Source organism: Sinocyclocheilus anshuiensis, unplaced genomic scaffold (assembly GCF_001515605.1).
Source record: "Sinocyclocheilus anshuiensis isolate Anshui unplaced genomic scaffold, SAMN03320099.WGS_v1.1 scaffold478, whole genome shotgun sequence".
NCBI classification, from domain to species: Eukaryota; Metazoa; Chordata; class Actinopteri; order Cypriniformes; family Cyprinidae; genus Sinocyclocheilus; species Sinocyclocheilus anshuiensis.
In genome coordinates, this window is record NW_015542376.1 from 934,557 (window position 1) to 948,408 (window position 13,852).

Here is a 13,852-nt window from a genome sequence, read left to right on the forward strand (position 1 = left end):
AATAATAATAATAATAATAATTCATTTAAATGCAGCCGTTATCCCAGAAACCATGTAAACAAAACAGCTGCACTACTTTCTGTTTCTGAATCATGTTTAAATGATTTAAACAGCCATTCAGATTTGTGTATTTGCTATGATGTTCATTACAGCGCCAAATACTTCAATATTTAGACTTGATAGGCTATTTATTTTCAAACTTTTTTTTACATTTTAATCTGGACTACAACATGCCCTAGATATTGTTTGAAAGTGTTTTGATTCTTTATTGTTCGGTCACACTTTACATTAGGGCTTCATTAGTTAACATTAGTTAATTCATTAGTTAACATAAACTGCCAATGAAAAATTCTTCTGAACATTCATTAATCTTAGGTATTCCAATATTTAATAACAGGTTGTTAAAATCGAGAGTTGCAACTGTGTTATTTAATGAGCTAACATGAACTAAGACTTGTATATTTTAAACAAAGATTAATAAATTCTGTAGCAAATGTAGCTATTGCTCATTGTGAATGTTAATGCATTAACTAAGGTTAACTAATGAGGTCTTATTGTAAAGTGATACCTGTTGGTTTTTATAGTTCTTTTGCACTTTAATCTGTGTAAAACTTTTAACTTCATACATTTTTCTTTATTGCTTTATTGCATTTAAATGTTGTTATTTTTGTTATAAGAAAAAAGTTATTAAACCTGTTATACTGTATTATGACAGCACTTTTGTTAATCTAAATTTCAATACCGCGATAATACCGCATACCGTGACAAAAGCATTAGCAATTAATCGCAACATGAAAATTTGATACCTAGTCCAAACACGAGCTGACCTGCTGTAAAACAAACACTCGCGGTCTAAAGGCCCTCCTCCGCTCGACAGCAATCAGGGAACAAGGTCAAAACCACGAGGTCACATGTCTGGCTTGAGAAACGTACGTGTCCATGTCTACTAACGGCACGGTTGTGGAAGGAGATGACAGACGGTGAGTGAGAACAAATGTGTAATGCCACTCCAGACACTCATTATCTCAGGTCATCTGAGAACTAATGGGAAACGGCAACACTGGTAGGCCACGATAGGGCTGTACCCGATGAGAAATTAATTTGGAGGTGAGACGATCTGGATTAGAAGAAGATGGGATTGTCATCTTAATGCAGACGCTGCGTTCTGAGCAGCAGTGCAAAGCCTATGAAGTAAGTGGATGAACTGCAGTTCAATAACAGAGGAATAAGAAAACCACCAGGGATAGGATGATTTCTCATACAGCTCTTAGCTGGAGAACATGGCTAAAGCCAAGGCGTTATCTACAGAGCCCCACAGGGGCTCAGCCAAACTAGATTAGCAGTTTAAGAGCTTCTGCCCAAAACTCATCTCAATCTTTCTCTTGCACAGACATTAGATTTATTCTACAAATATATATATATATATATATATATATATATATATATATATTCCTTATCTCGTATTAGATGAAGTGATTATACTCCTTCCGATATTTCACCTAGCAAGTTCATCTGAGTTATAGCCACACTTTTTGCCCTTGTTTGGCAAGTTTGCATGGAAATATAACCAAGAAAAAAGACCCAGAGATTGTGAAAGATGGAGAGTGAGAAAGAAGAAAGAGGGGCCTTTTACACACTGTAAGTTATTTAAATGCTGGGGCTGAAATGATTTAATCTCCAGAAATTATATTACGGCGTGTCAGGGCGGGCATGATGACGGGACTGTAATTACTGCAACTTCAGCAGCGGATAAACAAATCGGCCTTGATTTCCAATAAAGAGGACAAATTAAATAACAAGGGCGGCGGAGGGGTGAACAAAAGTTTATAGGTGGGGTATTGCATCCTTGTCTCAAGTTTCTGGGAACAAAAACTTTTGACAAGCCACCCTCCCCAGATGTATTTATTCATATAGATGCAGGAAAAAGTATGTGAACCTTTGGACTATTACTGTTGATTTCTGCAAACACTGATCATTAAAGTTTTTCTTCTTCAACTAAGTCACAATTACTCCTAAATTCTTCCTGATTTTCCTATCTGAAAATCTGAGCTGCAATTACAGGAGTCATTTGGTGCACACAGACCCTAAACTTAAAGAGTTCACAGAAATTGAAATTCTATTACTATTGTCCCACCCTCATACTGTTCCAAACCTGTATGATCTTAGTTTTCCTGAAGAACCTAAAAGAAGATATTTTGAGGAATGTCTGAGTCTTTTTTTTTTTTTTTTCCATATAATGAAAGTCAATGCTCGGTTATCAACATTCTTCAAAATATTCTTCGAAAAATGTCAGACAGGCTTAGAACGACATGAGGGTGAGTAAGTGAGAAATCTTTTGGGTGAACTGTCCCTTTAAATTGAAGGTTTCACATGCTCTTTCCAGCCTGCACTGAATGTTTACCCTGTGTGTTCAATAAAAACTACTTATTGTTTATAATGAAAGTCAATGCTCGGTTATCAACATTCTTCAAAATATTCTTCGAAAAATGTCAGACAGGCTTAGAACGACATGAGGGTGAGTAAGTGAGAAATCTTTTGGGTGAACTGTCCCTTTAAATTGAAGGTTTCACATGCTCTTTCCAGCCTGCACTGAATGTTTACCCTGTGTGTTCAATAAAAACTACTTATTGTTTGTGTTTTATTTGTTTAAGCAGATCTGTAACTTAGTTGAAGATCAGATCACATTTTACGGCCAATTTATACAGAAATTCAAAGTAAACCCCAGGGTTCACATACTTTTTCATGCAACTGTACTTCTAAGTTTAAGAAGTGAAATGTTCAAATGATTAATTCCAACTTTTAAGCCCTAAACCCACATTTAACTTAAAAGGCCACTTAGATTAACATTTTTGGATGGATAAAAAGGTGGAAAAGGCAGTTTAAAAACATAATTACATCTCAGTAAATGTAGCCCTAGGTGGCCCTACATGCCATTAGCAATTAACAAGCTCTTTTTTAACAGCTTAAATCGTTGCTGGAAATATATGTTACAACTCCCAAGTCATTACCTGGATCTCCTGAAGGTTCGATAGGCACTGGGCAAAGAGTGCTTGGTTTTGGATTTGGATCTGGAGCGGGACCTGGACCGAGACCTCCTCTTGTGTTTCTTCTTCCTCTTGTCTCGGTCCCGATCCCTATCCCTATCCCTATCCCTTTCAGGCACACGGGAGGAAGACGAGGAGGAAGAAGTGGTCACATGAGATGCAGGGGCATTTGCACTCCTTGTTAGTGCACTTTCCAAGGGCTGGTAGTCAAATCCTGGTATACGAGACGTGTGTTTAGGGATGCCACTCATGTGAAGGGTGGACACCAATGGCTGTAGAGACACAACAAAGGAACAGGGATTAGACACATGAGACCTGAAGCGCAACTCAGATGGGCACATGAAAGAAAACTGCCATTTTAATGAGCAAAATCCAAACAGGCTGCTTACTCCGGACAATATTACGACACATTTGAGATGAAAGGTGATCCCAGTGGCTTTCTAAATTTGCGCATCTGCCCCAATCAATACAGCCGCAACTGGCTTTGAACGGCTCGAGGACCGTATCCAATTTAGAAAGGTTTTTGCCATCAGTGTATGTCTCCATGTGAAAAGAAGGAATGTTACTATGTATGTGAACGGCTCCCCAGAGCAGTGGCTGTCTTTTTTATCCCTGGTCCTAATAGCTCCTCTTCACTCCTTCCACCCCAGAAATAGCGCTAATCAAAAATACTGGTTGTTTCGCAGCATAATATTGGGTCTGGCAGAAGCATAATTGGCCATTCTCTTCTGTCGTAATCACTTCAATATGTCTGTCTTGTTAAATGAGATTCCCTCTGCTGTTGGATTCACATCAGAAATGGAATTTCATCAATCAACATTGCACTCATGCCTTCGAAACCACATCTGCGGGCAACAGTTTGTCACACGCGAGGAAATAAAAAGTCTATTTTATCACGAGGCAGAAAAGGCGACGGACTCAAATTCAGGCTCGAAATCTAAGGGCTACAGGTCATATAATACAGCTCTGGAGAGCTTAAACTGAACCAGGACGCAATATCATCCTAAAGTATTTTTAACAGTGTCCCAATTAATCTAGATATAATGTTCTTTTCTCTCTATCTAGCATGGGAACGTCTCTTATGTAAAAGATAGTGCTGCTCAGGGCATGAGAGGTGCTGTAGATGGAAGATTAGCAAATGTATGAATACAATTTAATAACTCTCTAGCTGGAGTTACATAATGGGACTAGGGTTGTGACGGTGAGGAAATTTTCCCACTGGTTAATCGATGTGTGCCAACACCGGTAATACCGGTATCACTGTGGGGGGCGTTCCCTCTTTTCCTCGCTTTCCTTCGCTTTTAAATAGCTTGTAACAGTGGCGTGCACATTTTACTTTCACTTTGAAATAGCGGCAGTTAGGCGTCAATTGCTTGAATGCAACAACAAAATACAACGTCAAACTCACTTTAGTCTATATATAAAACATAGAACTTTTATTAACAAAACAAATAAAAATACACCATGCTATATAGTGCAGGCTATGCCTAATATAAAATAACAAACAACTTACATAAAGTTTAAATAGGTATATAAAACTGGAAATAGGCTAAGTAAACATGTATAATATATAACCAAATAAATAAGAAACGTAGAACGTTTATTAGCAAAACGAGTAAGAAAGCCTGGAGGCACGGCATACACCTTGATGTAAAAAAATAAATAAATAAATGACACAAAGTTTAAATAAAGTAAAAATCAGCAAACAATGTGGAACCAATTAAATAAGAACCGAATGTGTAAAAAAATCAGCTCGACTCACTCTCCTCACTGGAGAAATGAAATCTGATCTGTGATGCGACTGTCGTTCGGCACGCTCCATTGAGCAGCCGTGTTCAGTTTTTAATTGTAGTGTCTGTTCTTTTACTGAACTAAATGATTTTTATTTCTATAAAAAATCTAAATGACGGTGTGGGTCGGTGACGTAAAGTGACGTAACCGGTGTTGCGGCTTAACACCGGTATCACCGTCAGCACCGTCTATCGCGGCAAGCCTAAATGGGACGCAGGGTTGAGTTTGATTTCAGGGGCTTTGGGTTGACATTTGGCTAGATAAACCCCAAAGGAGAGCATGGACGACTGTCCAGTCTCTCTCTTCTGTTTTCGAGAGATAGGAACAAAGTGCCCTCCGAAATATCGAGCCTGCTAGAGCCCACGTAATTGGGCATGTGTATAGTTTTACATTTCCTGAAAAAAAAACAAAAAAACAAAAAAGGAAAAAAAAATTCTCAGAGCATTGCTATGTGGTTTCTAGGGTGTTTCTTACTGGCTGAAGTCAAACGAATACAGCCTCAAGTCTCTATGATGTTTTGGTTACTAGATATGGCTTGGGTGCCACCTTTAACAAGAATTTATGGGATTTTTAAAACAGTTTTATTGTCTAACATGCTTAATTTCTTAGAAAAGTAACAGCACAGCATGCCACGATTTGAGCACAAACTTCATAGTATAAACTGTGCAGGACAACTTAAGAAGTTTAATACTTAGGGTTAGGGGTTTGTAAAAAAATCCATAACCCAAGGTATGAGCAATAGTGATGCCTTCCCTTTTAAGTACTACTAAGTACACACTCACGGAGAGGAGCTGAGAATGCCAGGTCAGCAAAGTTAAAGAGCTTAGTCATTGCACATGTTAATAAGGAGAAAATTTTCATCTAAATCCCCACAGTATAAAAACCAGCTGCTGTTCCACTGTTGGAAGTGTGCAATTACAGCCAGCAGCCTTTTCGTTGTATGTATTTTTCACAGTAAATACACACTCCAGGTCACAAAGGGCAGGAAAGCATCATCAGAGGTGAGTCAGCAGATAAGTCTTCCTCAGCTTTTTGTCACCTCAATCTCCTCAGATTTTCCCCAAACACTGACTGCACAAGGCAGATTCAGTGTGTTATGAGAGGCATTTAAATGCATGAGCAGCAGCACAACACTCTGGATAGTCGATGTCTCTCTCTCTCCTATAGCCAGAAAAAGCACAGACTCCCTTTTTCATTCAAATAATGACACCTAGAATGAGTCTCTTTGATCTTCACCACAGTTTACCTCGCTCTCCTGGGATTCCTCGGATACTGAAGTACAGCGACTCTGGCACAGACGGCGAGTCGAGACTCAGCGCTACGCTAATTAGCTTGGGCTTTGCTGGAATGAACCATTATTTATGATTCTCTTTAGCGTCTCTAAACGAAAGGCTATCGTTTCCCTAATTCTGAAGGAGCATCTGGTGAGCTTGGAGTTTAGGACAATCGTTCCAAAGGTACTTCAGGGAAACAGGAGTTGAATTTATTTACTATTTCTCTCCACACACAATATGTCACATCTAATGGGAGTCTAAAAAGCTATTATCTTCGTAATTACAGAGGAATGGACTTCATATTAACTTCCCGAATTTTCTTTGCCAAAAGAAAAATGTTTTCCTCTAAAAAAACAAATACAACAACACCACACATTTGATCTCCAAATCATGGTCTCAAGCATTTTTCAAGCTCCATTAAAAGGAGCACTGTAGTGGTGTTGGGGACCACAGGGAAGCTTTAATCTCACCCGACATTTATGCGGGACATTAGGACACTTTCCTCCCACAGGATCTCTGACTGAGGTCGAAGGGATTTTAGAGAGTCTGAAAGCTGCTGTGTGCCATCTCACTACTCCGTACACATGATCGGGTACCTGCCAAATCGCCTTGATGTCTGCTGAAAATGCAAAACTAACTTAAGTGCTGTAGGGTGAAGAATGATTTGTTGATTTCTGAGAGTTGGAAGGGGAGAGAAGTAGTAACCAACTGAAAGGAAGCAGTAAAGCGATTGCATCATGCTGGATGCAAGCGAGGGATTATGGAGAAAAAAAAGAGGCTTGTTTAGAGTAAATTCTCTACGATCATGCAAACAATGTGAGCTGGTCACAATTTTCAGTCAATCATCTAAATCATCAACATTATGTGAACCCTTTCAATTTAACTGCATTTCTTATCAATTTTGATCTGACCTTCAACACAGTCTGTTTAAACAAATAACACAAACAAAGACACACTTCTTGTGTCTACTGAACACAGTGTGAAAACACTCACATTGCAGGGAGGAAAAAGTATGTCAACACCTAGGCTAATGACTACTCAGGTAATCTTGAGTTCAACTAACCTTGAGTTCAGTCAGTGAGGTGAGATTGGTGGTGTTGGTCAGCACTGCCCTAAAATTCTGGGTTTGCTAATCACAAAAAGCATTGCCTGATGTGTACCAAGCCTCAAGCATAAGAGTGCTGTGAACATCTGAGATTGAGAACTGTCGACCTGCCGAAAACTGAAAGGGGTCTCTAAAAGCCTTGTAGGGACACTATATAGGAGAAAAAAGGCACAGCAGTGGAGGGGCCCTCATGGATTTGGGCTGCTTTATGCCTCAGGGCCTGAATCGCTTGCTATTATCAATGGAAAAGTTAATTCCAAAGTTTATCAGGACATGTTGTAAGAGAATGTAAGGTCATCCGACTGTCAACTGAAGGACAGTCACACAAAGCACAGGAGTAAACCAACAACAGACAGGCTTCAACAGAAGAGTCCTGACCTCAAACTGATTGAGATGCTTTAGTGTGTCCTCAAGAGATTGATTTATATAAGATATTCTAAGAATTTTCTAAACTGTAAAGTCTGTAAAAGGACAAATTGACAAAATTCAAGTGGTAATTGCTTCTAAAGGAGGGTTTACAAGTTATTAAATTAAGGGTTTGCATTTTTTCCACACCCTGTACTGTAGAATGTTCAGTAAAGACATGAAAATGTGTGTTACTTGTAGAAGACTGTGTTTGTCTATTAAATTTAATGCATGCAGAAATCAAGATAAATATGAAGGGTGCACATACTTTTCCCCCAGTAACTGTATGACATCAAGTCCTCATCCTATAAAAGCCTTTAATTAAAAAGTTTTAAAACTGATTTTAAAACTATTACTATTTATTACAAGTTACTAATTCCCATCAAATAGGAATACGTTCAATCTGTGATTTAAATGGAAATGGCTGAAGTTCAACAAGTCAAGATGGCTGAATTCAGTCCTCTCTTCTGGTCAGTACTGATGAATGTGCAGTGAATGATGGATGTGTTCACATTAATCAAGCGAACAATGAATAATCTAAAAACTGGCTATTCATTATGAACAATCCATGAATGTTTCAATGCTGGTGGAGCTCTCATCTTCAGAGGAGTAGAAATACTGCTTTTAAGTCAAAATAATTAGCTTGTTTTTCTGCAGTATGCCAATATGATGAATGGACATCTGTCAGGAGGTGCTTGGCAAAGTAACAGCAACACAAGGGGTTCTTACTGACGTTCTGGAAGGTTCCCACCAGGGAAGTGAACTATAAAAGAAACACACTGATTGTTTAACTGTCGGGCAATCATGAAGGGAACTATTATAACAATGGCTTTACTTTACTTTACTTTACAAATTTGCTAGAAAAAACAGTGACCTGCCAACTTATTGTGATTCAAAAACTGTAAAGTGCAATTACATTAAATTATATGGAAGAAAACAAAATAATCAGCCATTCTTAAGTCAAACAAACTAACACAAAATTAGTTTTTAAAGGAACAGTTGATAATAACAATTATAATAATTATTTATTTATTCCCTCATGTTGTTCCAAACCTGTATGACTTTGTGACCTGTGTAACACAAAAAAGACATTTTGAAGAAAGATTGAACTCGTTTTGTCCATACACTGAAAGTCAATGGGGTCTAAAAAGAGGTGAGAGATGCCACATTTTGATACCAAAGCAAAAACTAATACTTGCCTATGAACATTCTGAAAATACTTTGTGTGTATTTAACTATTTATGCGCAGTAAATTGTGAAAAATACCTCAATTCAGTACTTTTGTGTTTCACAGAAGAAAGAATGTCATGCAGGTTTGGAATGACATGAGGGAGTAAATTATAATTTTTTTTTTAAGTAATCCCTCCCCATCTGCCATTGGTCAGAAACAAACAGTTAGCCCCACCCCAAAATCACACCATTGGCTGACTCACAGCCTACACAATTTCTGCATGTCAAATAAGCAGACTGTTCAACAACAGCTTCAGAAATCTCTATCCCAGCCATGATACACTCCAATCGCTTCACTAGCTATGTTTCCATCCAAAGATTCGAATTAAACTTAAGCGCAAAACCTGAATATCGCATAAAACATATGCGAATAAAGCACCGTTTCCATCCAACGAGTCAAAGAGAACAAAATCGTCACTTCCTGGTAAACTGTGGTTCTAAAGGAGAAGCCACTGAATATAATAATTTTCATATAGGCTATGATATAAATTACTTGCATCTCAGAGCGAGCAGACATAACACAATAAATGCTGGCAATGCTTTCGGAGGTGGATGCTGCTGTTTGGGAATGCAGTCGTGTAAGACAATTATACAGAAATACTTTGACGACAGACTATGCTCAGGCTTTTCAGAATGACCATAACAACATATAGATGCTGTGAACGAGATCGGTCTGCTGCTAGTCAAGTTATCCCGTCTCATAGCGCAAAGTCAAATTACTTTTTCAATGCGCATGGAGGAATTTATTCAGTAAATGTGTTTCCATTGTAGTTTATGCACATTTTTTCTTATCGGATAAAAAGTTTATCCTACTCAAATGTGCACATACGTTTTTTATGCGCATTTTTAGAATTTATGCACGTCTTGGCGTTTCCATCCAGCGTTTTTTTATGCGATATTCCAAAATGCGCATAAAAATAGGTGGATGGAAACGCAGCTAGTGACCAATCCCTGCATTCTCGTTTAACACGGACAAAAGAGAAGTGCAACGGCACCGAGGGGGGGGGTATTTGAAGATGAAGACACTCATTAATGGCACATAAAACATGTTGGGTTTTTTATATTTAATTAACCTACATTAAAATTACTGAAGAATTCTTTGTTTTATATTTCATCACATCACGGACACCAGGTTGAAAACCCTTGCTCTATTAAGAACAACAGACTCACACCAAGCACACGACCTGCTCTTCAAAAAGAAAATGCAGTAATGCTGAAAATAAAATAAATTGGAATCTTAAAATAAAGACAGACAGGAAATACAAGAATAAGGGAGATGGGAACTGGCCAGGTTTCTATTTCAGCCGTTGTGAGATCTGCAGTGGCTTCTGGGTATTGTTCTTTTTTAAACTGTGACAGTTTGCAGTTGACTCGAACAATGCGCACAGTCCTAAGCAAAAACACGAAATCAAAAGTGAAGGTCAACAAGGTGGCCATACTGTCACATCTGATATTCATCTCCTTCAAAAAGAACGGCAATGATTAGGCATCCTGTGAGCTCCACTATTCCTGTGTGTTCCACTTAATAATGAAAGGTCAATAATAAGAAACAGGATTAAAGTAAAAGACATAGCAATAAAGCAGTCAATCTAAGACTGATGACTCAAGGGTTGCTGGAGAGTCGGCAGTCCACTGTGAACAATTTACGGTGCATTCATCAAACGAAAGACGGCAGGACGACCAGCTGGCACAAAGATTTTCTGCAGGCCGGAACATTTACTAATTATTCTGAATACACTCAAGGTGAAAAATATGGCTGCTATGATTACATGCCGCCTGTTTATTTAGCACCCAGAATAATTCCCGACAACATACTGTGAAAGCCTGAGATGCATCTAAATTTCCCCGGCTGGTGAGCCAGGAGGTGGAAACACCAAAAATATGCCATTTTGAAGACTGCACAGCCAGCATACAGTTTTTCAAATAAGCACATACAAATGCCAAATGCAGTCATTCAGATATTGCTGTCAGAGCTGTAAAAGCTCTGTGTTAAAATCCCAGCACACCAGGGACTGAAGCAACCTCTCCTAACCTTTCTTTTGACTTCATCTACACATGCATGCTTTGAGCAATGAGATAAAACATACAAGAATGGCAGAGAGAAAAGGGGGGGGAGGGGTAGACTACCACTATTAAATGAACATGGGCATTTACTCATGTTATTCCAAAGCCGTGTGCCTTTCTTTCTTTAGTGAAACACAAAAAAAAAAAAGATATTCAGCAGAATGCCTGAGCTGCTCTTTTTCATGCAATGTAAGTGGATGGGGACCAAAGGCCAAAAAAGAACCACAAAATTATTGTAAAAGTAGCCTATGCGATTCTGAGTCTTCCGAAGACTTTGTATGAAGAACAGATGGAAATTCATGTTGTTACTCATTGGAAATCTCACCTAAAAACAGTCATGGACAGGGTCACAATTCACTTTCATTCTATGGAAAAAAGCAGATTAAACATTGTACTACACTCTTAAAAATTAAGGTTCCAAAAAGGGGTTTTTGCAGCGATGCCACTGAGTTCCCTAAAGAAGCTTTCATGGAACAGTTCTCAGTATTCTTAGTGTAAAAACATTTTAATAATTTAATCTTTTTCCACTATAAAGAACCTTTTGTACAATGGATTCTGTTGATGTTCAAAGTTCTTCACATAGTCATTGATGCCAATAAGAGTTTTATTTTTAGGAGTGTATAACTCGTTTCAAAACAGGTTTCAGGTTTTAAAAGACATGAGGGGGACATAAATGACGACAGACTTTTCATTTATGGGTGAACTAACCCATTTAAGAAGTTGTTTCTGTCTTCTGAATGACATTTGGGATTTGTGACAAATGGTCCACCAGTGAAAACAAGGTCTTTGTTGAGGTAAAAATGATTATTTTCGCTGAGAGCTAATCCGTAGCCAATTTACTCCTTTTAGGTCAGGATAAAAGTTATAGCGGGCTCTTAAATCTTTGCTATGGATTTATGTATAAACTAATTAGAGCGAGCACAGGCACAGTGGCGGGGGGCCTCAACAGTTTCAGATCGCCTAATTTCCTCACGGTCTATCGATTCCATTCCCCTTTTTAATTCTGTCTTGTGACTATGAGCAGGAAAAAAAGGATAGCTCCAGCAAAATATTGCCTTAACCGAAAACAGGCCCTCCATTTGATGGTTGGTTTTTAATTCCGTCACAGCTTGTTTTCATCAGTCGCCAGCCTATAATAAAGGCTGACTTCTCAAAAGCGTCACATAATAAAACAAAACAAACAAAAAAAACCAAGAAAGTTATTTTTAAGTATGCTGCAAGGCAACCATAGTTATTTATATATAAAAAAAATACTAATAATATCAGACTCAAACCAACACAGCTATACAAGTGAACCACTAAGCCAAGGGTTCAACAGTAATCACAGCTATTTCAACTAGATCTTCAATTAATCCAGCTGGATGTATGGCAACAGCCCGTTAAGATTTACTTCAGATGAAATCCTGAGAGCTGTGATGAATGTTAGTCAAGTTCTAGTCAGAATAGCATTCCTTAAAACTGTAATCTGTCGGAGCCCATCAATCAATGCTAAACCGGTGTTTGGCTGTGGGTGTTAAGTGGGGGATTACACTGCGGAGCAAACTATTTGTTTAAAGGAAAAAGCTCAGAGGCGTGAGGATGCACACGGACACTACAGAAAGTGACTGCAGGATTAGCCGTCCTGATACCATCTCATAGTGACAGACAGATCCATAAGCACAAATCCAATGCAGTGTTGAGGTGTGCTCGATCGGCTGCTTTGTTTTGCCAGTAAACATGCCGATATCTGACAGCAGAACAGTGGTCAGAGGACACTTACTCCAGACCATATGTTGGCAAGCCGGCCCTCCCGAAGCTGTACTGCTATCGGCAGAACATCCAATGGCAATGAAGCACAGAAAAGCACTATACTGATTTAGTGCTAATTTGGAGCATTTTGTTCTTGTCTGAGGGAAAACACAAATAGACTGTTTTTTGGACTACACTACACAGAAACTGTTGCAATAGGATTATAATAATAATAATAAAAAATTCACTAAATCCTGCCAAAGCTTTGGACAGACTGAGAAACAGTCGCATATTAACTGCACTTTGGCAGATGTTCTTCAACACAGGTAACTGATTTTTAATTAATTGATTTTAATTTCCATTATGTAACATAGATGCTTTCTAAATAATATGAAATTAAACAATTAAAATACAATAAAATACATTGGAATAAAGTAAATGAGATACATGACAAGCTCACTTTGTTTAAATTTTCAAACCCTCCGGATACACAAACTTACAAAAAAGCAGAAAAAAACGTATTTTCTTGTTGCACAGAAGGTAACATTTCTATAATACTGCAAATAGCAGCGTTGAAAAATGCAGACACTGACAAAGGAGCTTTCTTTGTCTACTTTTTTTTTTTTCCAAGTCTTCCGAGGCCTGCCATGTTCTTTCTGAAAAAACGCAAGCTGACTCACAGGTTCTGTCTTTAGTCTCATTTTAGATCTTGAATACAGAATTGCTTAAGTTAATATCGTAATTCTTTCATGATGGCAGTGCTTGAAGATTCAAACTCAAGTTGCATGTTACAAAAAAAAAAAGAAAGTTTAGTGGACTAATTTTTTTTCCTTGCATTTCAGCCACTACATGGAATCCACTATAGCAAATTGCAAACAAGCAAACAAGTGAGAGATTGCGGACACAGCAATTGTGGACTGTCAGCACACAAACAGAACCAAACGTTTTTGACAGTTTCGAGCACGTAGGCTTGTTTTGTTGTTCTTACCTATGCTAGAATTACTTAGATTAATTTTTTAGGCCTGAGGAAAATACACTGACCAAAATTATAAACGCAACACTTTTGTTTTTGCCCCCATTTGTCATGAGCTGAACTCAAAGATCTAAGACTTTTTCTATGTACACAAAAGGCCTATTTCTCTCAAATATTGTTCACAAATCTGTCTAAATCTGTGTTAGTGAGCACTTCTCCTTTGCCGAGATAATCCATC

At 38.2% G+C, this 13,852-nt stretch overlaps 1 protein-coding gene across 1 annotated transcript in view; it reads right to left on the reverse strand.

Moving 5' to 3' along the window:
* The window catches only part of sfswap (splicing factor SWAP), a 95,511-nt gene that overhangs the window by 16,008 nt on the left and 65,651 nt on the right, over positions 1–13,852 (reverse strand). The window contains exon 14 of the mRNA XM_016491271.1: positions 3,009–3,316. Coding sequence (XP_016346757.1) covers positions 3,009–3,316 — 308 coding nt within the window. The remainder of the gene's footprint in view (positions 1–3,008; positions 3,317–13,852) is intronic.